The 26,141-nt window shown below is 58.4% G+C and overlaps 3 protein-coding genes across 5 annotated transcripts; all 3 read right to left on the bottom strand.

Annotated features, from left to right (window-relative positions):
- Positions 1-1,961: 1,961 nt before the first annotated feature.
- On the bottom strand, positions 1,962-7,585 carry MAMSTR (MEF2 activating motif and SAP domain containing transcriptional regulator). 3 transcript variants are annotated; one of them, XM_047077685.1, is made up of 9 exons: positions 7,528-7,585; positions 6,109-6,147; positions 5,348-5,517; positions 4,977-5,161; positions 4,529-4,631; positions 4,128-4,322; positions 3,681-3,848; positions 3,548-3,602; positions 1,962-3,117 (listed from the first exon to the last, which is right to left on the bottom strand). In XM_047077685.1, exons 1-9 carry the CDS (start codon positions 7,583-7,585, stop codon positions 2,834-2,836), a joined length of 1,257 nt encoding a protein of 418 aa, XP_046933641.1. In that variant the 3' UTR covers positions 1,962-2,833. The 3 variants fall into 3 exon arrangements, with proteins under 3 accessions (XP_046933641.1, XP_046933642.1, XP_046933643.1); XM_047077686.1 differs by having other exon boundaries at positions 5,348-5,492; positions 6,114-6,147; XM_047077687.1 differs by lacking the exons at positions 4,128-4,322; positions 5,348-5,517; positions 6,109-6,147; positions 7,528-7,585 and having other exon boundaries at positions 4,977-5,092.
- A 1,717-nt stretch (positions 7,586-9,302) lies between these two features.
- RASIP1 (Ras interacting protein 1) lies at positions 9,303-21,864 on the bottom strand. Its single transcript, XM_047079142.1, has 11 exons — positions 21,728-21,864; positions 20,386-21,071; positions 18,542-18,897; positions 15,275-15,928; positions 14,028-14,065; positions 13,648-13,799; positions 13,426-13,529; positions 11,635-11,878; positions 11,256-11,428; positions 10,075-10,222; positions 9,303-9,502 (listed from the first exon to the last, which is right to left on the bottom strand). Exons 1-11 carry the CDS (start codon positions 21,862-21,864, stop codon positions 9,303-9,305), a joined length of 2,892 nt encoding a protein of 963 aa, XP_046935098.1.
- A 587-nt stretch (positions 21,865-22,451) lies between these two features.
- On the bottom strand, positions 22,452-25,975 carry LOC124511777 (izumo sperm-egg fusion protein 1-like). Its single transcript, XM_047079143.1, has 9 exons — positions 25,741-25,975; positions 25,247-25,321; positions 24,779-24,865; positions 24,490-24,510; positions 24,057-24,137; positions 23,771-23,889; positions 23,366-23,519; positions 22,894-23,068; positions 22,452-22,668 (listed from the first exon to the last, which is right to left on the bottom strand). Exons 1-9 carry the CDS (start codon positions 25,973-25,975, stop codon positions 22,473-22,475), a joined length of 1,143 nt encoding a protein of 380 aa, XP_046935099.1. The 3' UTR covers positions 22,452-22,472.
- Between the last annotated feature and the right edge of the window lie 166 nt (positions 25,976-26,141).

The raw sequence follows: 26,141 nt of genomic DNA, 5'->3' as shown, positions 1-26,141 counted from the left end.
GACAGCGAGGCTCTTTTTTGTTTCAACTCAGGCACAGGCTGTGGACTCATGAATCAGATTTAAAGCCCCTCTCTGACACCTCCCCGTCTGTGTGACACGGCGGGCCGCACGCCCCTCCTCTGGTCTCCCGCGATCTCGTCTGCAAAGTGAGGAGGACAGATCCTCCCGGATTGCTCGGAAGACACCAGAGATCGCCTTCCCGTCGCGGTCGCCAGCGCTAGTCCCCTCGCCTGTCCTGTCGTGACTCTTGAACGCCCGCCAGGGTTTCCAACACTGGCGAACTAGAATTGTTGATCAGCAGCTAATAACGGTGGGGGACACTTATCAGCGTGGCTCCCGCGCCACGTCCAGCTCGTGGGAACTCTCGGCGCACCTCTCATCCGCACTGGGCTGGAGTGCCACAGGAGCAAACTGACAGCAAGGCAAGGGGACGTCGCCGGCTCCGGGTCCCGTCGCACGTAACTGATCTCACGGTCCTTTTCCACCCGCAGTGGACACAGCTGGTGGCGGCCCAGGCGCCCGCAGACAGATCCCTCTTCCCGGTCCTGGGCACCCAGCCCCCAGCTTCTGCGTGCTTTATGCATCCATTCTGCCTTTTTATTTCCTGTTTTTTCTGGTGCTCTGGCCTCTGCGGCTTTGTGGACAGTGCGGGGAGGGTGGGGGGGGGGCACTGCCCTTCCCAGGGCTAGCCACTTCCTGGAGATAGTGAAAGACTCACCCAGGAGTGTGCTTTTCATATGCAAACTAACCAACCCCGAGCCCAGACTCACAACCGCTTCCTTTATGAGCGCCTGTACTCCAGGCCAGTGTTCCCCAGCCTAAACACCCCAGGATCAGGTTCCAGACAACCAGGGGAGGTGGGGGGGGGGCACACCCCGGAGCCAGCTGAAATTTATCCAAACTAGACAACCCTGAGGCTGCTTACCCTGCCTCTCCGGTTCCTTCCCTGGGAAACCACAGTAAAGACTTTTGCCCAGGGTTTCCCTCCCCCTCCCCCACTCGGCCTCCTGACTGACCCTGGCCCTTGCCCACGTGGCCTGGTGTGGCTTGGCACGCCCCCTTCTCTCGGGATCCGTGAGAAAATCAGCCGGTCTTTTCAAGGAGGATAACAAAGGATCAGATCGTCCTGATCTGCCCGGCTCCGCCACGGAATAATACGAAAACCTAGGCTTGAAAAGACGTTGCTTAAAGACAAACATTAGAAAAGAGAAATGTAAGGGGCGCCTGGGTGGCTCAGCCGGTTGGGCCTCCGATTTCGGCTCAGGTCATGATCTCATGGTTTGTGGGTTTTCTGTGCTGACGGCTCGGGGCCTGGAGCCTGCTTTGAGTTCTGTGCTCCCTCTCCCTCTGCCCCTCCCCTGCTCCCACTCTGTCTCTCTTTCTCTCTCAAAAATAAATAAAAAAACATTTCTTAAAATTAAAAATAAATAGGGGCGCCTGGGTGGCTCCGTCGGTTGAGCTTCTGACTTCGGCTCCGGTCATGATCTCAGGGCTCATGAGTTCAAGGCCCCATCGGGCTCTCTGCTGTCCGTGCAGAGAGACCACTTCGGATCTTCCGTCCCCCTCTCTCTCTGCCCCTCCCCTGCTCGCGCTCTCCCTCTCTCTCAAAAATAGTGAAAAAAAAATGAAAAGAAAAAAATGAATAAAAAATGAAAATGAAAAAAAAAGATTGTCTCTCTCTTGGGACACCTAGGTGACTCAGTCGGTTAAGCATCCGACTTTGGCTCAGGTCATGATGTGGGTTGGAGCCCCGCAACGGGCCCTGAGCTGATAGCGCGGAGCCTGCTTGCGATCCACTGTCTCCTTCTCTCTCTCTCTCTCTCTCTCTCTCTGCCCCTCCCTGACTCGCACATGCACTCTCTCTCTCTCTCTCAAAAATAAATAAACGTTAAAAAAAATTCTCTCTCTCTCCTCCTCTGCCACTCTTCCCCGCTCCCACTCTCTCTTAAAAAAAAAAAAAAAAAAAAATGACTGCAACCCCAAAGAATTGCCTTGCTGAGCCACTCAATGGAATTGTGAGTGATCATAGTTATTATTTTGAGACTCTAACTTTGGGGATGGCTTGTTATTCAGCAATAAAAAAAGGGGGGGGCGGATCTCCCTCAGCTTCAAAAGCCTAACTCCCTTGGCCTCAGCGTAGGACACACTGAAGCTTAATTTATCCTCCAGAGCTCCCCACGGGGCCCAGTTGAGGTTGGGACTTCACCTGACGTCACACTCTTGCGAATCTTCCCCCTTCTCTGTCCAGTGTCCTCTGCTCCCTTTTGGTTTCTCCTCAGAGCATTTATCTCATGAATCAGGGGGCACATGAGTCTTGTCTCGGGCTCTTCTTCCAAGGGAGTCTGACCTCAGACACGACACGTTGATATTCTCACTTCCAACCGGAAGCCAAGGGTCTGGCTCCCCATTCTCCCTCGCGACTCTTCCTTGCCCCTCTCCTTACATCCCGTAAGCACAGACCACCTTCCAGACTCCCCAGCCCCAGGGAACCATCTAGTAGGTGGCACAGAGGGTGGGGGGGGGGGAATAAGGTGGGAACAAAGACATCATGAGGTCTCTGAAGGAAGGAGCAAGCAGTTTGTTGGCCCTGGCCAGCAGCAAAGGACACGGACCACACAGCCACGGAGGAGATCATACGGAGGTCAGGCAGACAAGAGTCTGGCCGACGGCATGTCAGCAGCCGTTCAGGGGCCACGTGGGGATGAGAGTGTTCTCTGATTCTGTGTCCATGGTGGGAGGGGCTCTGCAGGTTGTCCCCCGCCTCCCTTGGGAGTATGCCTCTGTGACTTTCCCATCCCCACCAGTGCCCCCTCCTTGGAAGCCCCAGAATCCATCACCACGGATCGTCCAGCAGGTCCCACAGCCGGGTGCCACTGGGGTCAGATAAGTCAGCAGAGAAGACGCTGGGGGCTGGGGGACCACAGCCTAGCAGAGGACCCCCACTCAGAGCCTCCAGCCAGTCCAAGGAATCCGTGGGGCCCCTGGGAGAGGGCGATGGGGAGTTTGTGGGGGACGGGAGCGAGGAGGAGAAGACAGATGAGAGGCCTTCAGAGTCTGGGGAGGGGGACAGCACGTCGAAGGAGCCGGGGAAGTCCAGGGGGATGGGGGGCAGCTGGTCTGCAGAAGGAATGGAGTGTGAACTTAGGCAGGCAGAGATCCGGCCGCCACTCTGTTAATCCTCGTTTCCAGACGTCTAAGTCCCCAACCTCTAGGACCCAGGACTCCAGACCCCAACCCCTTCCTCCTTGGACTAGGAGTCCAGAACCTCAGTCTCCTCTTCCCCCACATCAAGAAGTTTGACTCGGGGCGCCTGGGCGGCTCAGTCCCTTGAGCGTCCGACTTCAGCTCAGGTCATGATCTCACAGTCCGTGAGTGCGAGTCCTGCGTCGGGCTCTGTGCTGAGCGCTCGGAGCCTGGGGCCTGCTTCGGATTCTGCGTCTCCCTCTCTCTCTACCCCTCCCCTGCTCGTGCTCTGTCTCTCTCTCTCTCTCTCTCTCAAAAATAAATAAACATTAAAAAAGATTAAAAAAAAAAGTTCGACTCTTACCATCGGGCTCCATCTGATCCTCCAGGATGTCATCAATGCCCCGGTTCGGAAGCAACTGCGGGACGGGCAGAAGCGGCGTGAGCCTGGGACCCGTCCCGATCCTGATCGAGACCCCTAACCAGCTCTCTCTCACCTGCGCCCTGCGGATGGCTTCCTGCAGCTCCTCCTCCAGACTCGGGGCCGCCGTGGATGGTGCCGAGGCAGGGGTCAGCGCGGGAGCCCGCGCGGGAGCCGGAGCAGTCGGCTGGGTTTCCGCGGCACGTGGAAGAGGCGGAGGGTGACAGCTCCGGCCTGACTTGAGCTAGAACCGCGGGGAAGAGTTCCCATAAGCCACGCCCACTGGACGCAACCCCACCCCCCCTCGCAAGCTGTGGCTCCACCCCCCCACCCCCCGCCGGTCGCATCCCGGCCCTGCGCTCACTCATCGACCACCCTATTGGTTTCTCTTCCCTTAAGATCCGCCCACTACGCTCTTAACCACGCCCCCCACACTTCATTGGCTATTCTTCTTTAGACCTCCCGCCCCCGTCCCGCTCCGTCTTCTCCTCACTGGTTCATACGCGCGTGGCCCCGCCCTCACCGAGCCCGGCCGCCGGACTGCTCCCAGAGCCTTGGGCCTGAGGCGCGGCCAGGGAGCGCTCGCGGGACTGTCCTCGCGTCGCGGCTTCGGCCGCTCGCGGGGCAGGGCGCCACCGCGCATGCGCTCCAGGAGCATCGACTTAGTCCCCGACACCGGGAGGCCCCGCAGGCGCAGCTGCTGCCGGAGCTCTGAGACCTGGGGTGGGGGAGCGGGGAGAGGCCTTGCTGGGAGGGCTGCGGGGCGAGGCGGGAGCTGGGGCCGGATATTTGCAAAACCGCGAGAAGAGGAACGAGAAGAGGGACGGGGTCTCCAATGGGGCAGACACTGGGGGCTCAGACTTATGGGCAACCCCCCCACCCCCGAAGGAGAGGGCCAGCCTGGGAAGTACTCCCCATACTCACCGTCAGCTCCTCCAGTTTAAGGGTCTGAAGTTCCAACTTGTGTGGAGAGGGCGAGGCGCTGGGGACTCCAGGCGGGGAGGGAGTGAGGGGGATGGGCTTCATCCTGGTGGTAGTCGTGGGGGGGGGGGACAGAGGTTAGACGGGACGGAGAGAGAAAGGGCATCCGGGGGTCCTCAAAGACCTGGGGGGGGGGGCCGTGTGAAGAGGAAGGAGAGGGCCCAAAGTTCTGGGTCTCCGACGAGGCTAGTCCCTGTGCATGGGGAGCAGGAACCGGAGGCTCAGTGTCTTGGGTCTGGAGCCAGGACTCCTGGAAACTGACGGGAGAGGGACCAGGAAACTGGGAGAGGAAGGGGCTGGGGGCTAGACTCCCCTGCTCTTGGACTCTGGGTTTGAGTCCAAGATGCTGCGGGCCTGACTTTCCGGCAGAGAACGAAAACGGGATGCATACCTAGGAGGTGGCCGCTGGGAGTTTGTCCCTTCCCACAGAGGTGGTCCAGGGGGACCCAGAGCCAACATTTTGGCCTGGGGGTCGACCCTGGACCCTTGTCTCGGCCCCGGGGGCATGTACTGGTGGTATGTCAAGTTCCCCTTTGGCTTGGGCTCTCTCCAATGTTGGGAGATCTTAGGAGACTCCTGTAAAAGCAGGTGTGATGTCACATGCTTCAGCTCTGTGCCCCCTCTCCTGCCCCAGAGCCTCATGCGAAGTAGGGCGAGCATTGGTCAGCTCAGCCCCGCCAGAAAGGAGCCAAAAAGGGCGGCAGCGAAGAGGAACAATGCTAGACTCTCAGGGGTACTTCCCTTCACTCGGTGGAGACTCACCTTCAGGGACCTCCAAGGGCCATATTCTGCTGATTCAGGGAGCAGGTCCCCAGGACTGAAGAGGAAAGGAGTGGGACCCGAGGGCGAGGCTGGGGCCAGGGCAGGGCCCGTGGCTGAGACCCATGGATCTGGGTCCAAGACCGAAGAGGTGGTGAGGGACCCCGAGACGCCTGCAGATAGCAAGCCAGGCAGGGAGGAACAAGGCTGTGTGGGAAGGAGGGCCCTGCAGGCCACAGCCCCCCCACCGCAGGCGTGAGAGGGTGGGGCCAAGGAGTGAAACCCCAGGAGCCTGCAAGGCAGAGGTTCTAGGGACCCAGACTTGTATATTCTCAAGGAAGGCAGCAATCGCGTCCTTAGTCACCAAGGGGTGTGATGGCTGCGAATCGCAGCTTTCTGGGGTTCTGCTGGGACAGCCAGCACTCCTGGTTTCTTGAGGAGAGAGAGAGAGAAGCTGAAAGCCACATCCTGAGATGCATAATGTGTGCCAAATGCGGGGTCTGGGATGCCTGTCTTCTCCAAAGAAACAGGATCTCGATTCACGCGTTTCATTGGGGCGGGAAAAGCCAGAAAGCGGGAAGCGGAGCTTTTGGGGGTAGGGTGGCCAGGGACCTGTGTTCTTGGGTCCTCGGGAAAGGACGGGATCGGATTTCAGTGTATCCCTGGCAGAGGGACTGAGGCTCGGGAACCAGTGCAGGAGATGTGGCAGCTGGGCCCCAGGGGAGTCTGGCCACCACCCCCTCCCTTGCAGGGCCCACACTTACTTGGGTCCTGATACCGTCTGTGGATCCGAAGCTGGAGGACTGCGGAGGAAAGAGGGAGGTGGGAGGGGAAAGGCGGGAAGGGAGTGTCCAGGAGCCTGGCCTGGCGGGGCGCCGCGCCCAGCCCCCTTACGCTCCCCGGGGCAGGCGGGTGGGTGGGCTGTCAGCCCGGTCCCTTTCCCGGGCCTCCCGCCTGCTCCTCGCTCCCAGCCGCAGCCCTTCTGCGACCAGGAGCCAGCCAGCGTGCAGGCAGGAGGCGGCCCTGTCCCCCAGCTCCACCGGCCCCCCTTCAGGAGCACGTACCCACCCAACTCAAGGCACCATCGCCATCTTGGCCAGCCGGACCCGTTTGCACCCTCACCTCCTCCGGTCCATGTGCTCGAATCTGCGCAAGCCCACTCCCTCCTGTGTGCCCCTGGGCCTCCCCCACAGTCGCCCCCTCTGTACACGCCTCTCCCCGGGCCCTGGTTTGGCACGCACGCCACTTCTGTGCACTCGTACCCTGTGGCACTCTCCGTCTTGGCTCACCCTGTCCTGGCACCCACCCAGCCACACTGACACACTTCCCCGCACACTCAGGATCTGGCTTCCAGCTTGGGAGCAAGGATCCCGCTCCGTCACGTTCCACGTGCACTCCCCGGCACCCCCTTGGCTCTTCGGTCACTGGCGTCTTCGCACCCACCCAGCCACGGAAGCACACTCGTTCACACGCGCATTTCACCCTCCGCGCGCGCACGCGCGCGCAGGAACTGACAGCCAGCGCCACTCACTTGCCCGCTTTCTGTCTGCACTGGGACCTAAAACACAACCCGTGACGCTTTCGCCGCTTGACAGCTCGCTTGTCCCCTCACCCACGCTGCTCACGCCAAAGTCCCCAGTCTGTGTACCCCGTCCACTTTGCACACCTGTCAATTTCAGCTCCTGTTCCTTCGCAGTACCCGACTCTCCACACCCACCCCTACCCGCCCACCTGCTCCTCAGTGTTTACGTGAACATTGTATTGGCCGTTTGCACGCTCGTTGAGCCACCAAAAACTCACGCCCTTTGCTGGGGCCTCCTTTCTGCACAAGTGACCTTTTGTACAGAGGACACGTGCCTTGTGGGTCCCATGGCCTCCTTCCCACCTGACCCCCACCCCCATACACACTCCCAGAGTTAAGAGTTCTCAATCCCAGGGGGCACCTGGGTGGCTCCGTCGGTTAAGTTCAGGTCATGATCTCACGGGTTCCTGAGTTTGAGGCCTGTGTCTGGCTCCGCGCTGACAGCACGCCTAGGATTCTCTCTCTCTCCCCCCCCCCTTCCCCTTCCCCCACTTGTTCTCTCTCTCAAGAATAAATAAATGAACGTTAAAAAAAAAAAGAAGAGTACTCAATCCCGGGGCCCATAAGACTCCTTCCCTACATGCAGAGAGAATCCTCTCACCAGATCTGAACTTGGAGCGAATGATTTGGGAGCGCTGGGAGGAAGCCGCGAGGGTCATTGCCAAGGCTGTGATGGTGACCTGGACTGAGGCGAGGGTAGGGCCCCCACAGGAGGCAGGGTCAGAGTGGAGGTCAGGAGGCTGTCCCCGCATGCGAACGCAGCAGGGAAACAGCTTAGGGATAGGAGAGGACTTGAACCATAAGTTCTGGATCCTGGGGGGTGGGAGGGATCCAGGGGCTGGGAGCCCAGACTCCTGGGTCTGAGGGAGAAGGGGGTTGAGGGCCCCAACTCCTGGAGCCTGGAGGAGGAGCGGACGGGATCTCTGAAAGGAGACCCCCCCCCGCCCCCCCCCGGGTCTGTGAACGGAGAGGGAAGAAAAGGGGGTGAAGAGACAGAGCTCAACACTCTGAAGGGACTGGAATCCAACACCCTTGATCTAGAGGGGAAAGAGACCTGCTAGGCTCCTGGGGAAGGGAAGGGTCTCTGCCACCTGCATTTAAGCAGGGAGTGGGTGGGTGTCAGCCACTATGGTCTGTGAGGAAGGGACTGGGACCAGAGAGGTGGCAGAAGGGTTAAGGCGGGTTCCCCCCAGCCCCACCCCAGGGGCTTCTCACCAGGTGGGCTCCGGCCAGTAGTGCTCCGGGGCGGGTTGAGTCCCCAGGTCAAGGCTGGAGGCCGCAGGCTCCGCCCCACCAGCCCGGGACCGCCCAGGACACCCCTTTGTAGGGCGAGCAGGAGCCTGTGAAATGGGGCGGGGCAGACAGAAGCTCCGCCCGTGACCCTGAGAAGGGGCGGGAGCACGGTCTGGGTGGCACTGGGGGAGGGGCGAACGTCGGGGTTCCCCGAGTCTCTCCCTCCTCCGCGGCCTGGGGCTGTGGGGCTCAGGCGGGGCAGCGGCAGGCGGACTGACAGAAGCAGGTGCCTGGAGAGGGGCGCCGCGTGAGCAGCGGGAGCAGGTGGTCGCGACCCGGCCCTGCGGGCAGGTGCCACCTGTCGCTTATTTTTTCCCTGACGCAGCAGCGGGAGTCGGATTTAGGGGAGTGGAAAGTTCAAACCGGAGCTCCGGACTCCTGGATCTGAGGGAGGAGGGGGCTGGGGATCTGTACGCCTGGGTCCGAGGGAGGAGGGGGTTGGAGCCTGGACTTCTGGATGTGAGGAAGGAGGGAGGCCAGAACCAGGACAAGGGGTGTTGGGATTCGGCAGTGTGACCGACGGGCAGAAATGTCCAGATGATGGCCGGGGGACCCAGACTCCCGGGTCTGAGGGAGAAGAGGGCTGGAGTATGGCCTTTGGGGTCCGAGGGAGAGATGGCTGGTTCCCGCTGGCAGGACCGAGGGCCTGATACCTGGCCGACCCAGCTTCGGGTTCTGTCCTGAAATGCGTTGCGAGGCCCCAGGGCTCCCGGTTTGGATTACAAGCCCCAGGGCAAGCTGAGGCCGTGGCTATAAATACCCCCGGGGCCTCGGCAAGAACTCAACGCTCCAGTCGAGGAACCTGGTGCTCTAATCCGCAGAAAATCATCATCGCCAGCGTTCCCAAGTCTTAACAAGCGAGGCGGTGCCAACACCACAGATACCTTTATTGCTTGCTCCTCGCCCTCACCTCCCAAGCCCGTCTTCCCACTGTCCCAGCCTCTACTACCCGAAAACTCAAACTCCCGGCATGCCACGCGGGGGAAAGAACTACAACTCCCAGAGAGCCCTGAGCTCAGGCGGGCTCCAGGGAGCAGAAGCCGAAGAATTTTCAAGGGTCGCGCGCTCGTTGGTTATTGGTCCTCAAGGAGGCGTGGCCACGGGAGGCCCGTGGCGGTGATTGGCCGGCAGTTCCTGCTGCTCAAGATCCCAGAGGAGGCGGCGGAGCCTGCGCAGTTCGCGGTGCAGGGCGTCGTCCGTCACGGGACCCGTGAGGCGCAGGCGCGAGCTGCCCAAGGGCAGGATGAGGGGCGGATGGGAGGAGAAGCTCTCGAAGATGTCCCCTAGGAGACAGAAGAAGACGGCGTCAAATTCTGAAAATGGGCGTGAGGCAGCAGCGTTAGGGAGAGGCTGCGTCACGCCCGAGGGAAGGACAGACTTCAACCAGCAATTCCCGGAGCGGGACCCACTCAAACACGAGTCTTGGGAGTCCCCAAGCATCATGGGAGTTGTAGTTCAGACAAAGAAAGAGAGGCCACCGTTGCCTGGGAAACGGGCGAGGTAGTTGGGTTCTTGGGTCTGAGGAAGGAAGGTCTGGGAACTTAGTTTTACGGATTCCTTCGTGGAGGGGCCTGGAACCCGAGCCCCTGGGTGAGAAGGGTAGGTTGTCGGGGGAAGGGGCTGGGGGCCTGAACCTTGGAGGGGGGCGGGGGGGAGGAGAGGAGGAGCTGGGGCTTGAAATCCCGTATCCTGGCAGAGGAGGGAGTTGGGGCCCATCACTTATTGGGTCTCGAGGGAGGAAAGGGTTAAGGGTCCAGGATCCTGGGTCAGAAGGAGGAAGGGGCTATGGATTCCTAGGTCCTGAGGCCAGAAAACAGCTGACAGCCCCCGTGCCTCTGTCCCCACCGTGCCTCACCTGTGTCCACAGCGTCTCGCTCTGCAGGGGGAGGGTCCCAGGCAGGTGGTGGCCCACGGCCAGGACCCAGCTGATAGTGGCTGAGCAGATGGTGAAGCTGAGCAGGGGTCAGCGTGGGGTGGTCAGTTCGTAGGCTGCTCCAAGAAGCCTGGTGGGAAGATGAGGTGAGAAGTCGGTGGTCGTTATGGGACAGCTGAGAAAGCCTGAATGGAAGGCCCCCCCTAGAGGGTACCGATGTAGGGGGTCGGCCGTGATGTCTGTGCAGCCAGATTGTGACTGCGAAGCCAGGCTATCACCAAAGTGATGGTGAGAAAGGGGGTGCTCTCGGCTTTAAAAAAAAAAAAAGTGATTTGTGGGGCGCCTGGGTGGCTCAGTCGGTTAAGCTTCCGACTTCGGCTCAGGTCATGATCTCACAGTTTGTGACTTCGAGCCCCGCGTCGGGCTCTGTGCAGACATAAATGTAAAAATTCTTAAATAACAAAATTTTAAATAAAGTTTGGATCTGCTGAACTGAGATGACAACCAAGTCATCATTGCGGTGGACCCAGATTGCCTGGGTTCAAAAATCCCGGCTTGACTACTCATTACCTCTGGCAAGTCCCTGTGCCTCAGGTTCTTCATCTGTAAATTGGGGGTGGAGGGATTAGGCACCACCCAATAGGGTTGTTCTGAGGTTTCAATATGGCAAGATCGTAAAATACTTAGAACACAGCCTGGTGCTTATTAAGCGCTCTGTAAAAGTCTGAGAAATATCAACAAAAGAAATCAAGGAACTTATCCTGCCCGAATCTCAGTTTCCTTGTCTGCAACAAACGGTCAACGAATAACCTATTTCATGAGGCTTAATCAGCACTCAATGAGCAGTGCTTGACAGTGTTTGGTATCTAGTTTACGTTCAATGAATGTTTTGACTGTCGCATTCCTTGGTCTCATACCAGACTTTCGGAACCAGCATGACTGAGGGAGGGGGCCTTGGAAACTATTATTCGGAAGTCCCACGGGGATTCAGGTGCACTTTGGACGCTTGGGGCCGGCTTCTAACTGCGAGTGCATCACCCACGGTGTCTGCGCTGGGACTGGGGATAACGTGAGGGCCAAGGGGATGTCAAGGGTGGGCTGAATACAGAGGATGGATGGGGTGGGGGGGGTTGGGGAGTCAGAGGTCAGGGATCGGGAATCACCTTGAGCAGGGAGGTGCGGGGCACACAGAGCAGGTTCACAGCTATGGAGAGTTTCCGGAAGAATTCAGTGGCAATGTCGCCCAGCCCGGCCCCCTGCAGCCAGTCCAAGACGAGGTCCAAGTTGGTCCGGATTTGGACAGCTCGGGACCATTGATAGAAAGGTCGGCCTTGGCCTGTGGGGAAGGTTAGGAAGGGGAATGGGTGCGTGGACTCTGCCCTCCTGCCTCCCGGACCCTTCTTATTTTTCAGCTTGGGACCTGGAGCTTGCTCTCCAGACTCTCTAAAGATGAGGCCTGATCCTGTGGTATGTTCTGAACTGACTTGGGTCCCGATGGCTCCCGCCCCTTCCTCCCTGCCCCTTCCCCGATCTGACCCGCACCTCGTTCCATCAGCGAGTTGAGGAGGGACGCATTGGAGAAGAAGAACAAGTAACCGAAAGTCTGAGACACGAGGTCCGGGTGCAGCTCACACTGGCTGGTCAGTTCCAGGGCTGCCTGGAACACGCCCAGGGTGGGTCTCAGCCCCGGAGGCATGGCCGCGAGCTCGGCGCCGGGCCCCGGAAGCTCTGCCCCAGCGGTAAAAGGGTTACTATCCAGGAGAGCAGGCAGCGTTGAATACAGAGTCTAAGAAGATACAGAGATGGAAACAAATGATTGGACTACACCTTCCTGGAAGCTTCCGGCCGGTAGAGCTTCTGGGAATTAGAGCCCATTCTACCTTCAACACCCTAAAGGCCTCTGTGAGCAAATCCCTACTTTCCAGGTGGCTTTCCGGCGTGCATCAGGCCTGGGACACCTCAAGCCTTGAAGTTTTTTCAGTGTTTATTTCTTTTTGAGAGAGAGAAAGAGACGGAGCTCAAGCGGGGGAAGGACGGAGAGAGAGGGGCCGACACGGAATCCGAAGCAGGCTCCAGGCTCCGAGCTGTCGGCACAGAGCCCGACGCGGGCCTCGAAGTCCAGAACCATGAGATCGGGACCTGAGCTGAAGTCCGACGCTCAGCTGACTGAGCCACCCAGGCGCCCCAGGACTTGTATTTCTCAACACGGACAGCTCGCGGAGGACAAAGGACGCTGAACAAAGAGGCCCCCTTCAGTCAGAGAGTGATTTATCCAGAATTCCCAGAGGAAAGAAAAAGAATAGAGAGTCAGGAAGTGGGAGTAAATGGCAGTGAGCCAGTGGAAAGTGAGATCGGGCCAAGGACAGGAAATGAGGTCAGAGCCGAAGAAGAAACAAAGCCACACGTGGCAGGAAGGTACAGGAAGCGAAGCCTTGGAGGAAAGGGCTTCGCAAATCAAGGCTGCTTAAGGAACATCTTGACGTTGATCAGTCCCCAAAGATCCCCGTTCCGTTTACAGACAGGGACTCAGACCCACGGTAAGCCTGAAACCCTGAGAATTCCAAGGAGCAATACCAAGGTCAAGGGTGGCTGGGGGCCTGGGGGAGAAAGCGGGTCCTCAGGACTAGCACTCCAGGCAGAAGGTCTGTGGCTTGGAAAAGGGAGTGAATTCGGAGCTATAGGAAATGAAGTCAGCAAACAGGAAGCGAAGCCTGATTACAGAGGACTTTTAGTTCAAATGACAGTGCCTGACACTATTTGATATCTATCTATCCATCTTCTCTCTATTTTACCAGTCACTGAAGAGTGGACTTAGAAAACAGGAGCTTGAGGGGCACCTGGGGGGGCTCAGTCAGTTGAGCGTCCAACTTCGGCGCAGGTCATGATTTTACGGTTTGTGGGTTCGAGCCCCGTACTGGGCTTTGTGCTGACAGCCTGCTTCGGATTCTGTGTCTCCCTCTCTCTCTCTGGCCATCCCCCACTGGCGCTCTGTGTGTGTCTCTCTCTCTCTCTCTCAAAAATAAAAACATTTAAAAAAAGAGAAAGAAAACAGGAGCTTGAGAACGTGATAAGGGTGATAGGACCAGGTAGTAAAGTTCACTTGTCAAGAGGGGACAGATGCAGAGACGAGAGAAGAAGCCAGAAAGGCGGGAGGTGATGTAGGCTCCCACAGGAAGGGGTATCAGAACAGCAAAGCCCTGGGGTGAACGGGAAGTGATGTCAGAGAAGGGGGAAATCTCACAAGGTCAACTAGGAAGTGACGTCAGAGCAACACGATGTAATGCCAACAGGAAGTGATGTTATGTCAAACAGGCAGCAGGGGACAAGACCAACCTTGGTGAGGTAGTAGACAGACTGCTGGAAGGTACACATGATGACCTCATCCAGGAGGGCCATGGCCTCATCACATAATTCCAAGTCATTGCAGAGCTGTGGGTCTGAGGACAGACCTGGGGGTAAGAGAGAGAACCAGAGGCTGACAGGCAGGAGCCCCAGTCCCCAAGTAGAGGGAATGCCTGGGATCCCGGACAGGCCTGAGCTTGGGTCAGAGCTCACCCTCCTGGTCGGCCTCCTTCTCCATTTCCAGAACCTTCTCCTGTACAAAACTCAGCAGCTCCGTGGTGTTGGCCATCCACAGCATGAGTGGCCGCAGCTCTACGGACACAGCCTCGGGAGTCAAGGGCACCTCGGGGACTCCCTCAGGGTGGCTGGAGAAGGAGAAAAGGACCCATTAACGGGACAGCCCATTATAGTAATGGGGGTGGGGTGATCTCTGCCCAACCCCCACCATAGTGTCCAAACCCCGAGCTCTGGATCTGAGGACAGAGGCCAATCCCCATTTCACAGCTGGAAAAGTTGGGGGCCAAGGAAGAGCCTGCGTGCAGAGCCCCACCCCTGCATCCCTCTATAACCCTTCTTCCCAGAATTTCTCTTACTTCTCTGGCTGGCGGTCTCCGATTTCCTTGATCTTTTCCTGTAGAACAGTAAGCTCAGAATCAAGGCGCGTGGAATTGAGGGAGAGAGACGTGGGAGTTAATACCCTGGTATTTCTGGAAGCACCTTTTTGACACAGCCTCTCCACGCTCAAATGGACCCTAACCCCCAGGTTTCAGAATGGTTTCACCTCTCTGTACCTTTTTTTTTTTCTTTTTTCTTTTTTAATGTTTATTTATTTTTGAGAGAGAGAGTGTGTGTACGTGTGAGTGGGGGAGGGGAAGGGAGAGAGGAAGACACAGAATCTGAAGCAGGCTCCGGGCTCCCAGCTGTCAGCACAGAGCTGGATGTGGGGCTTGAACTCAGGAACTGTGAGTCAGTTCCTTAACGGGACTCAGTCACTTGACCGACTGAGCCACCCCGGCGTCCGTCGCTCACCTCTCCATACCTTTTAAAACACAAAGCCCTAGGGGCGCCTGGGTGATTCAGTCGGTTGAGCGTCCGACTTCAGCTCAGGTCGCGATCTCACAGTTCCCGTGTTCAAGCCCCACACCCGGCTCTGCGCGGGCAGTGCAGGGCCTGCTTGGGATTCTCTCTCTCTCTCCCCCTCCCCCACTTTTGCGCCCGTGCGCGCGCTCTCTCTCAAAAGAAATAGAATAAACTTACAAAAAGAAAATAAAATACAAAGCCCTATAGTTGCCGGCGGTCTACCTCCCTCAGGCCCACTTCTGCTCGAACAGAAGTTTCTTCCTACCGCCCAGGCCCTTCCTCAACCTTCGCTCTGAGAAACCCTAGCTCCATTGCATGGCGACTTTAACCTCCCCCCCCCCCCCCAAATCCAGAAATCTGGATTTCTCCCAGGTACTTCCATCTGTAGGTCCGATGGCTTTGTCCTCCCTCGCCTCCAAGCACGGTCTTGCCCACTACTGTTCAAAGCTTCGGGCCCAACGGGCTGCCCGCCTCACCTCCCACAACGGTCTCTCCTGACTTCTCATCCCAGGAGCTCTCCTCCCCCGGCTCCCAGAATCGTTTCTCCCATGATCCCACTTCCGGCACCGCGGATGCATCCACCACTCCCAGCACCCCGCGAGATCCCTTACTGGAGAGCCCAGGCCCCTCCTAAGCATCAGGGGAGAGGTGGCTTCATCCTGCTCGACTTCCAAGCCGGCGGCGGGGGGGGGGGGCGACGAGAGGCTGGGGGAAGCCCACGGGGAGCAGACGGGGTTGGACGGCGGTTGGAGGCACTCACCCAGACAGCCTCCTTGATGAGCCGGGCCAGACGGCCCAGCAGGCGCGGCAGGTGGCCCAGCTCCAGTTCCCGGGCTGAATGCTGGACGCACAGCGCCAGCAGCGTGGCCGGCCCCAGCGGTGGTAGGTCCCCGGCGCCGGCCGCTGCTGCGCGCACGATCTCACCCAGCAGCGCCTCTTCCTCGCGGGGCCGGAAGCGCAGCACCGGCTCGCGGCCATCCAGGTAGGCCGCCAGCGCCTCGCCGCGCTCCTGCAGGCCCCGGCCGCACAGGCGGCAGGAGAAGGCCCAGCCGGGGCCTGGCGGGGAGGCCCCCGGACGGGTGGGCAGCCACGGCGGCCGCGCGGGCCCCGAGCCCCCAGCGCGGGGGTCCTTGTACATGAAGAGGAAGTGCTCGCCCAGCCCCAGCAGGTCGCCAGGGTGCAGCTCGGCCTCGCGCAGCAGGAGGCACCCGTTGTGCGTGACCGGGGCACCCCGGGCCGGGCGCACCATGGCGGGGGGCTCAGGGCCCGCACGCACCGTACAGTGCCGCGGCAGGATGTCGGGGGCATTGAGAAAGGTGTCCACATACGGGGCCGGGGACCCACCACGGGCCGAGGAGTTCCCGCCCCGGCCGAAGACATGCTGCTCCCGCGTCATCACATACACCACGAAGTCCTGGAGGGAAGGTGAAGATACAGGAGAGACACAGCTCCGTGAGGAACGGATGTTTCCAAAGGGGGCCCTTGGCCACAAAGGACTCTCCCATCCACCACCTCGCTTAGAATGAACGCTTTCAAGGAGATCTCCTGGGATCCCCAAAGCCTCAGCAATTGCTTCCCCTAACCATGAGTGGACTCTTCAAAGGCACTTCCTGTGATGGACTGGTCCAGAACACCCACCTGGAAGACTGGCTACGTATAAGGAAACCCCTTTCTTGACATGAGTTCTGTAATTGCCCTCCCTGAAATTATTGATGTTTCCCAGGAGACATTTCTCCAGGAGACGCCCCCCTCTTCTCACCTCTTCTGAATGGACCCTTTCAAGGAAATCCATTCCCACAAGGCACTCTCCCATGATATAGAGCCCAAAGAAGGGGTGCTTCCAAGAGCACCACACCCCCATGACTACAGTGGACTGCCCATTAACTTGCCCCTCAAAGAATGGAACTTTCCAAGGACATCTTTCTCCTGTGAGCCCTCCCATTTCTCTACCCCTGGCCCCATTTGCCAGTCCTTCCACCACCATAATGGGGACTTCCAAAGACTAATAGACCCCTTCTAATAAGAGCTTCTCTGAATATTTCCAAGACATGGGACGGATATCTTTAAGGAGACTGCCCCTTTGAACAAAGGTTTCTTCCATTATCTCCACCCCATGAACATACACTTCCAGGGAGACCCCCTTTCTACAAAGGACCCTTATTTTCCCCCACCCCACGCTGAACTCACTTCCAAGGAGAAATAGTACTACAATGGACTCACCTACTACCCCCACTCCCATGATAGAGGATTCCAAAGATACTCTCCTTTCCATCAATGGATGCTTTCAGTATGCTCATCCCAACAAAGAACATCTCCATGGAGCTCTCCATATAGTGGCTCTTCTAGTAACCCCACCTTATTAATAGATGTTTTCAAGGAGACCCTCTTCTTATAATGGAGTGTCCCATTTCATCCACCAAATGAAGAGGTGCATTCCAGAAGACCCCTTCCTAAATGACTCTCCCATCTCCATCCTACAAAAACGGAAGAGCTCAGTCTGGCCCCCTTCCTAAAAGAGACTCTCTGTTCTCTATTCACGTTGGGAGGATAGTCATCCTGATATCCATAAATCCTACCCTGAACTCACGCATTACCTTTACCTCATGGATGGACATTTCCAAAGAGACCCCTTCCTACAATGGACTTGTTCATCTGTCTCTAGAAAATGGACCTTTCCAGTATGACCACCTTCTGAAGGTAAAATCTCCTGTTATCCATCCCTGTTTGAAGGAATGGAATGGTCCAAAATACATGAAACCCTTTTCTAAAATTACTTAACCCCAGAAGGGATTCCACAGTGCCCACAATGAACTCCCAGGTTATAGCCACTCATGAATAGATGAGTGCAAATAAATTCCTCCCTAAGAGATTCACCTCTGATTCCTCTTCCCCAGGAAGGAATACTTCCATAGAAGCCTCTTTCTTAAAAAGGAATTTCTCATGAACCCCATTCAAAAGAATGGATGCTCCCAATGTTCCCCCTCTTCCCAAAACAGGCTCTCCTATTCTCCAACCTTGTCTGCAAACCCCTCCCTGTAAGGAACTTGCCCCAGTAAGGAGGAATGAATTCTTCCACGCAAGCCCTTCTCTCAATAGTCTTAACCTCTCACTCATACACACCCACACACAGGCCACCGAACCCAACTGGATCACTCTCTGACAGCACAAATGGGACTATTTGCTGAGCTCCACTACCTTCTAGAGTGGGCTTTCCCATTGATTCCCAGCAGTACCTGTGGAACTTGGCTGTACTGCTGTTACTCAAAGTTGGGCAACACCACAAACATGGCTCCCCCAATCACCGCGCGCGCACACACACACACACACACAAATGAGTCTTTCCAAGAGTACATTGTTTCTATTAATGAAACAACTTCCCACTAACCCACGAATCATTTTCTACTATCTGCTAATCCTTTCTCCCTCTCTGCTGCCTAACACTCAAGCAAAGTTCTATTGTCACCCAAATATAGAAAACAGAAGCATCCCTACCACCTACGCCCCCTAACAAGAGTCAAATCATTCCAGTGTAAACCATCACCTTTAAAAAGCGGGTTAGTCCGCTCCTTCCAAGAAAATATACGCTTACCCAGAACAAGATCCCATACATCAATGAAATTATCTTCCTCCCAAACAAGATAGACACTTCAATTACTCCTCATCAAGAAATAGACGCTTACAAGGAGATCCCTTTTCTGCGATAGGCTCTCACATTCCCCCTTGACAGACAAAGGCAGTGTTTTCCCCCAACATTGCATGAAATGAACCATTCCCCACCTGTTCTTCCAGCAAAATCTTTTTCAGCCATCAACCTCCACGACTTTCACCTCTTCCCCCCATCCCCTGTCTCCCACAATGACCTCTCCTACCCTGGAACCCTACCTTGCTGGGCCCATGCCTTCCCGCAAACCTGAGACTACCGCGACCCAGGGGATTCTGGGAGTTGTAATTTTGTCACCCTGCAGACAAGGAAGGTCGAAGGAAGGCCGGAGCATAGTTGTCTCCGGGGTAGGAGGGGCTGCCTTACCTGAGCGTCCTGGTAGCCCTGGAGCAGCAGGAAGTAGGGACGGTTGCTGGGAGCCTGAATGAGGCACTGGGTCAACTGATCGAAGTCGCCCGGGTCAGCAGGTCCGATTTGGGTGTCGGCTGCCCCTGGGGCCATGCTAAGTGCCTGCTGCCTGCGCTCCTGCTGCCGCCGCCGGCGACCCTGCAGGCTGAGCTCCGACACGCTGCGCCGCAGGGACAGGTTTTCCGAGCGCTCTTTGCCCCCGGACCCAGCGGGGGGCCCTGACCCGGACCCCGGGCCCGGACTGGCCAGGGCCGCCCCTCCGGACGCCGCCCGGGAGCGATTCTTCTGCGGCCGCCACGAGGGGGCACCCGTGCCTGCGGAGAGACCGAGAGGGATGAGGCAAGAGACTCCAAAGAGCCCGAGACAGGCTCGCAGAGCCGAGATGATAAAGAGACAAAAAATTGACCACAGAGAGGTGAGGCTGCTTCCCACATTTAGTTTTCTGTATATGCTGTTCCCTGTGCCCGGCACATAGTGGGTGATGGTGAACGGAAGGAACGAACTAGTGATTTGTTTCTCACTAGGCCGCGAAATCTAGGAGGGTGGGAACCTCATCTGTCATGTGCTCACCGTATTCCCCCAGGGCCCTAAATAATGTGTGGCCCACAGTAGGCGCTCAACCAATGCTTTTTGGAGGGGAAAAAAAAAAAGACAGTGATGGTTGTAATTGCCATTCTTTATTAGGCGACCACTATGTGCCAAGACCTGTGCTAAAACCCTTTTATACATTTTCCGATTTCATCTTCCCCTAGGGTTTTGCAGAGCGGAACCGACAAAGAACGGATCGGAATCCAAGCCAGAGTTCAGAGCTCAGGAGGTTGACCGCTACACCACTCTGTCTCCCCGATGGGAGGCTCAGAAACAGAAAAGCGTTAGAAGGTTCTGTGAGCACCCCTTAGAGCCAGGCTCCATCCCTGCCGGGCCCTGCTCTGCACTTACTATTTCACCAAGGGGACCATCTCCTGTTCCAGGAACGTTTCCTCAAAGGCCAGGCCAGCATGTAAGCCCTTGATGGTGTTACATCTTCATTTCCCATGCGCCACCCTCAAATCTCCCACCCACAGTCTGCAGCCAACCCAGCCTAGATCCACCTGCTCCAAGGTCAGATCCTCTGAAGCTTCGATCTGTTTTTTTAATTATTCTTAAGAGAGGGAGAGCATGAGCATGAGCAGGGGAAGGGCAGAGAGAAGGAGACACAGAATCTATAGCGGGCTCCAGGCTCCCAGCTGTTAGGGCAGAGCCCGACGCCGGGCTCGAGCTCATGGACCGAGCGATCATGAGCCGATCCGAAGTCGGAGGCTTAACCCACTGAGCCACTCAGGCGCTCCTAAAGCTTGGATCATTTTCGGCCCCAAACAAGCCCACCATTTCTTCACTCTCCAGGCTCCTCCCCCTTAGAGGCTTGATCTACGCCGGCCCTGACTCTCGCGAGAGGCCTTCTAGCCACGCGGACGACCACCACCACTCAGCACCTCTGGCTCTGGGGTTACCCTCTTCAGCAGGGACCCCCCACCCCATCACAAGCCCCGCCCATCCACTCTGGCAATAACTCCGGTCTAGCCCCAGCCCCGCCCCCGACCTGACCCTGGGCTTTAGGCTCCTCCCATTCACACCCCCCCCCTTTCTCCCGTGGGCCCCGCCTCCAGCCTACCCTAGGTCTCTCCAGCCCCCTTAGCCAGATCCCGGCCCCCTTAGCCCCCGGCCCCCAAGCCACGCCCAGCCTCCCCGCTGGCCCCGCCTCCAGGGCAGGCCCCGCCCCGCCCCCAGGCCCCGCCCCCGCAGTCGGGCCCCCGCCGGCTCACCGTCGCTGTCCGCCGCCCCGAAGGCCTCCTGCTCCAGGCGGCGCGCCTCCTCGCGGCCGCGCAGCTCGAAACGGCGCGCCCAGCCGGGCCGCGCTCGCCACAGCTCCTGCACCAGCAGGGGACGCTCCGAGTCGCCCAGCACGCGCAGGTGCTCCGCCCGCCACTCGCAGCTGCCCACGCCGCCCGCCGCGGGCCGGCCCAGCGCGTCGCACAGCGCGAAGGCGTCCACGCAGCTGCTCTCGCCTGGGCTCCCGCCGGGGCTCCCCGCCAGCCCGTAGCGCTCCAGCGCCTCGGCCACCAGCTCGCGTGCCGTGGAGCGCGCAGTGGCGAGCACGCTCTTGTAGTTGGCGCCCGACGCCAGCCCGGCGCCGAAGATCTTGAGGACCCCCGGGGGTGCCGTGGCGCGGGCGGCCAGCGGGGGCTCGGGGGCCACGCCCGCGGCCAGCTCAGGCAGCTTCTTCTCGCTGGCCCAGCGCTGAGCGCCCCCCGGAGTCCCGGCGCCTCCCGCGCCGCCGGACCCCGTGGCCCCGGTCCCCGAGCCCCGAAAGAGCTGGGAGATGCGCTTGGCGCGACTCCCGGAGGCTCCCCCGGCCGCCTTGACCGCGCCCACTCGCCGCAGCTCCACGTGCGGCGGCGGCGGGGGGAGCGGCTCGCTGCTGCGGCTCCCCGTGTCCGAGGAAGAAGACCTGGGAACCCGCCAGGGGAGCGGAGAGGCGGCAAAGAGACCGAGAGAGACAAGCCAGGATGGAGGCCGATGGTAGAAGACGAAGGAAGGAGGTGGGCAGAGACCCAGACGGAGGGATCAGAGACCCGGAGAGTGACAGAGAGACCCATTGAGAGGGGACACAGATCCAGACCGAAAGAGCAAAAGAAACCCAGGGAAAGAGAGGGACAGAGACACAGATAAAGAGGGAGACAGAGACCCACAGAAGGGGGAGAGACGCGAGTGTACAGATACGGAGTTGGGCAGAGGCCAGAGTCAGAGAGAGAGAGAGAGAGAGAGAAATAAATGAAGGCCAGTGGCACCTAAGGAAGTTGCAAGAGGTAAGCAGGGAGGGGAGGAAGGAAGGGGAATCAAACCCTTGCCCCTGTATCCCCATCGCCTTGTCCATCCAGCGAGGGCCCCTATCCAGGCCCGGCTCTTCCCCGACCGGACTCTGAGAGCACTGTGGCCCACTGTCTGTCTCCTCCAGCCCGCCACCTCACTTGCCCATTCCGGAAAGGAACTGCAGTCAACGCTCGGGGCCCCTGGCCTTACCCGGTGCAGAGACTGGGTCAGAAACGAGGACAATTGGGAGGTAGGTGGAGGAGGGACAGGGGCCTGGAGGAGGTGGGCACTCACTTAACAGAGGCGGCGCTAGGCCAGCGGCGTCCCAGCTTGGCCAGCTGCTTCCTGGGAGAATTGATCCACAAGCCCACGGGGAGGTGGAGCTTCCCGAAGCGGGGGCTTCCGCCCTCTTTCCGTTCACCAGATAGCATGGCCCTAAGGACGGATGGGTAAGACCCCAACTCCTGAGGCCCCGAGTAGTGGGGTTTGGGATGGAGGGGCCTGAGGCTCAAACTCCCGAGTTTGGGTGGAGGAGAAGGATGGGAGCTAAGCTCCTGGGTGCTGGGATGGGAGATGGGTGGGGACTGGCCACTGGGTCTGAGGGAGGAGGGGTCTGGACTCCTGGCTCCGCGGTTCTTACCCTGCTTCAGGTCCCAACAGCACCCCGGGGCCCTGGCTCCGTTGGCCCTGGTTGCTTCCTGACCCCGCTGTTCCCGTTCAGCCTTTGCCTCTGCCCCGGCTCCCAGCACTGGGTGGGGGACAGGAAAAGGCGAGAGGAAACCCGGCAGGAAGAGCTGGGAGGGGGCGTCCTGTGAGGGGATCGGGCCTGGGGGAGGAGATCTGCGTAGGGCAGGCCCTTCTCTACTCCTTGATTCTGGAATGACATCTCAGCTAGTTGGGCACTGCCTTGACACAGGGAACTGACTTCCCAGTCTCTCCGAGGACAGGAGACCCGCCCCAGAGCTCTCCTCTCGGGAAGCCAAAACTGAGAATCTGACCGGACAAAATGAATCCGATATTTAGGCAACCAGATAAATCTTTATTTAAGCCTTGGTGCTGTGGCCTTTTCTTCGTTCGGTACCTTGGGAAGCTGGGTCTGTGACACCTGGCTCTGTGATAGCTGGGTCTGTGACAGCCGACTTTGTGGACCCTGGTCCTCGGGGGCTGCTGCCTTGTCGGTACGGACCCAGGACTTGACGGAATCGATCAGGGCCCCAGACCTAAAGCAAAGTACGCTGGGGAAGGGTGGGGTGCAATCGTGTAAGCAGATTAGGTCCTGAGTGAGGGACACCCCTCCCTGCCTCCCTATATCTGATCCTTTTCTATGACCCAAGCTTCGCCGCCCTGGGTAAGCACGCCCCTCTTTTCTAAGCCCCTCCCCCTAACACCCCCTCCTACGTTAGGACGTTGGAGACCGCGCCCCTCGCCCCAAGCCCTGCCTTCTCCGGGAGGCGGCTCACGAGGTGGCAAAGCCGAGGAGCAGAAACACAAAGCCCCAGATCAGCATCTCGAACAGAAAGCCTCTCAGCACGTCCTTGGGATTCAGACACTCTGACGGCTTGAGGGATCCAAACCGCTGATACTGGGTCCCGGGCTTTGATTTCGGGATCTCCCCAATGACTCTTTTGGGCAACACTGACAGAGGAGAGAGAAGGAGCAGTCCTGGGAGGGCCGGTGGTGGCGGCCCAGGCAAGCTCTGTCCACGCCACCCTTCCCCAGGACCCAGGCCTCCCAGGAGATAAGCACGCCCCTCACTGCCTGAAGCCAGGCCACTGTGAGAGGTGGCCGCACCCTGGGCAGGAAGCCACCCCCCCTTGGCCTGAAACCACACCCCGACAGAAAGTTAGGCCCCCCAGGTCGCTCGCTGAAGCTGACTGCCCCCCAAACCCAGGACCCTGAGTCCCATACGTCTGTCGACTCCCCAGCTCTGACCTGTGACTTCAAAATGGATGACCGTGGCTGGGCCCGATCGCTCAGTGCCCAACTCGCAGCGGTAGCTACCCGCATCCTCTGGCCTCACCAGTCGCTTGATCAGGGTGGGCCGTTTCCCCTCGGACACCAAGGTCTCAGAATTGCTCCCCCAAACCTAGACCCAAGCTCAAGGGGTCACAGAGGCCTGGGGAATTCAGGGTTTGGGGCAGTACAGGTGTGAGAGCATCACGGGCTCTCAGTGGGGGAGATGGGAGTCCAGGGTCACTGGTAAGGGCATGGGGTCCCCGGGGATCCCTAGAAGTCAAACCTGGTGGGTCATGGGTCATGGGGATTGTGGCAACAAGCTTGTGGATGAAGGGGTCGGCGCTCACACAAGCCTTATGGACTTGGGGTTAAAGGGCCCACCCTGTAAAAGCTGTAATAGGTCAGGCCTTGAGATAATTTATGCCAGTCGAGCTCACAGTCCAGGATCAGGTCTTCCGTTTCATGGACGTTGATTTGGAGCACCGGTGAGAGGGGTTGTGCTCCTTTGCCTCTTCCAAGGTTCCTGGTCCTCCCTCAACTCCCTCCACTTGGTGGCGGTCCCACCTTCTCTGGTGGGCGGGCTACAGTCTCCGCCCCCCCGGGCAGCGTCACAAGTCTGGCTCCGCCCCTCTTGCGCCAACCCCTGCGGCTGCCCCAGCTCTCTCACCCCCACAATCTCTGGATTTTCGACAAGCGTGAAACTGCTTTTTACAGTTACTGCACCAGATCAGAAGCTGCAACATTGTACCTGAAGGGACAGGATCCAGGCTGTATTCGCCCTGAGAGGCGAGGCTAAAAGGAGAGGGCAGAGCCAAATTCTGGGGCGGAGTCAGGCCCCTAATCCCTAGAGGTCAACCCAAGGGGCGGGGCCAGAAGGCAGTCCTCCCTGAAGAGGGGTGTAACCAGTCTCAGGAAAGAGCGCCCAGAGAATAGGACCCGCTATCCAGGAAGTCCGCTGTGCAGAAGGACTACTGGGGACCAGGAACCTCTCAGACGTGGGGAAGGAAGAACCACCGAGACCCAAAGCCGGAGGAGAAAGGCTGGGTATTCACGGGGCAAGGATGAGGGATAAAAAACCATCTTCCATAATCTGGACTCACCACATTTGTTGGGACAGAAATCTGCCTCAGAAGGAAGAAAAAACACAACAACAAAAAAGGATTATCAGATTCCTGTTAAAGGAGATGAGAGGGGGGAGAAGGAATAGGTTGCGTTTGGGCTCTTGGGATGGAGGGAAGAAGGACACGGATGTCTGGATCTCTGGGTCCCAGGGAGGACGCGGTGGGGAGAAGTGAGAGGCTGGACATAGAAAGCAGGGGCTGGGGACTTAGACCCTGGACCTGTTGGGGGAAGGGGCTGTGGTCCCTGACGGAACCCATCTTCCCTCACCCTTTCTTTGGAACCGAGCGACATAGCCCTGAAAGGCTGCCTTTTCCAGAGTCAACATCGCGGAGAACTCCTTCACGAAAGTGTCATCTGGGAAGGCGCAGGGTGACATAGAGTGCTTCCCCTCCTCCCACCCACCCCAGGAGGAGATGCAGGAAGTTTGCCTCCATGTGAAGAGGCTGGCGTTCCACCTTGGGGCCATCTCAGGGAGGGACAGTGACATTGAGTGACCACTTAACAATGCGGGCCACTGAGCTAAGCGGCGCCTGGCGTGCAGACACTGTTAGGACCCACTTTAGAGGTGACAAACCAGGGAAATTCCTCTCTCAAGGCCACACAGCTAAGGGGTGGCCAGGCCTGAAGCTGAACCAAGGCAGGTGGGCTCCAGAGCCACTACCAGACCCGTCCTCACCAAAAATCATTTTTATACAAGATTCTGGAGCCCCTCCCATGGCCCCTGTGTGGATTTACCTGCTACACCACTGTTTCTGATAAGTCTCACACTCCTCAGAAAACTTAAGACTGACGTTTCCATTGTGGCCTCGTCTGGAGGGACACAGAGGATGCGGGGAGAGGAGCTAGACCTCAGATTCCAAGCCTGAAGGTCTCATTGGCTCAGCTAGTGTCAAAAACTACAATACCCATGAGGCTACTGGGCAAGGCCAGGGCTGTAAATGGCTGGCACGCCCGTTGACTTCTGGGAGATGTAGTTTTTTTGTTTTTGTTTTTTGTGTGGGTTTGTGTGTTTGTTTTTTTACAAAATTGCAGGGTAAGGACTAGGGAAATAGCGTATTCCTTTGCCCAGGGGAAGGCCTGGAATCGGCATCTCAGTCTTCTCCATTCACGAACCCAGCAGACTCTGCCTCCAGCCCTTGCCTCCTGTCCCGCCCCCGCCCCCAGCAATCCTAGCACCAGACCCCTGCTTTCCCTCCACCCTGGATTCCCACGCTCTACCCTGCCCTCACCGATAACCCCCATAAAGGTATCCTCTAAATATGGCAGGTCCCGGAAATCCCTCACGGTTTCTCTTATCCTTTCCATCACTTGTCTGTGACGCCCGGGGGCGAGGTGGGTAGGCAGGTATTCCTTTTCCAAGGCGTCCAGCGCGGCCACGACCCTTGGATCACAAGTGACACAGCTCCGGGCCCGAAGCAGGCAGCCGGCTAGCGCCGCCACCAGGAGGGCTACTTGGGGACCCATTGAGGCCGGAGGGCTCAGCCCGCACAGAACCCCGGGGAGGGTCCTCCCACCCCACTCGGAGGAGGTGATCGCTAAGGGGAAAGAAGCTATCCCTGAGACGAAGAGCCCCAATTTGCAGGGCTCCCACTTCTCCGTTAGGAAACCGAGGTGTCCGGAGTCCCGAGGC

This window comes from Lynx rufus, unplaced genomic scaffold (assembly GCF_022079265.1).
Source record: "Lynx rufus isolate CCGP_SWC_20201006 ecotype Redwood Valley unplaced genomic scaffold, mLynRuf1.p SCAF_16, whole genome shotgun sequence".
NCBI lineage: Eukaryota > Metazoa > Chordata > Mammalia > Carnivora > Felidae > Lynx > Lynx rufus.
This window is presented reverse-complemented; position numbering and strand designations above follow the sequence as displayed.

Excerpts from the sequence above, each read along its gene's own strand:
- MAMSTR (XM_047077685.1), bottom strand. The coding sequence starts at position 7,585 with ATGACCCTCGCGGCTTCCTCCCAGCGCTCCCAAATCATTCGCTCCAAG. Across the intron at positions 5,518-6,108 it reads CAGACGGTATCAGGACCCAA|GCGTCTCGGGGTCCCTCACC; the intron begins GTAAGTGTGGGC and ends TGCTATCTGCAG. Across the intron at positions 5,162-5,347 it reads GCCCTTGGAGGTCCCTGAAG|GAGTCTCCTAAGATCTCCCA; the intron begins GTGAGTCTCCAC and ends CTGCTTTTACAG.
- LOC124511777 (XM_047079143.1), bottom strand. The coding sequence starts at position 25,975 with ATGGGTCCCCAAGTAGCCCTCCTGGTGGCGGCGCTAGCCGGCTGCCTG. Across the intron at positions 25,322-25,740 it reads TACCTTTATGGGGGTTATCG|ACGAGGCCACAATGGAAACG; the intron begins GTGAGGGCAGGG and ends GTGTCCCTCCAG. Across the intron at positions 23,520-23,770 it reads CCTATTACAGCTTTTACAGG|GTTTGGGGGAGCAATTCTGA; the intron begins GTGGGCCCTTTA and ends GCTTGGGTCTAG.
- RASIP1 (XM_047079142.1), bottom strand. The coding sequence starts at position 21,864 with ATGCTATCTGGTGAACGGAAAGAGGGCGGAAGCCCCCGCTTCGGGAAG. Across the intron at positions 15,929-18,541 it reads AGGGCTACCAGGACGCTCAG|GACTTCGTGGTGTATGTGAT; the intron begins GTAAGGCAGCCC and ends CCTTCCCTCCAG. Across the intron at positions 14,066-15,274 it reads TCATCAAGGAGGCTGTCTGG|GAAAAGATCAAGGAAATCGG; the intron begins GTGAGTGCCTCC and ends ACTGTTCTACAG.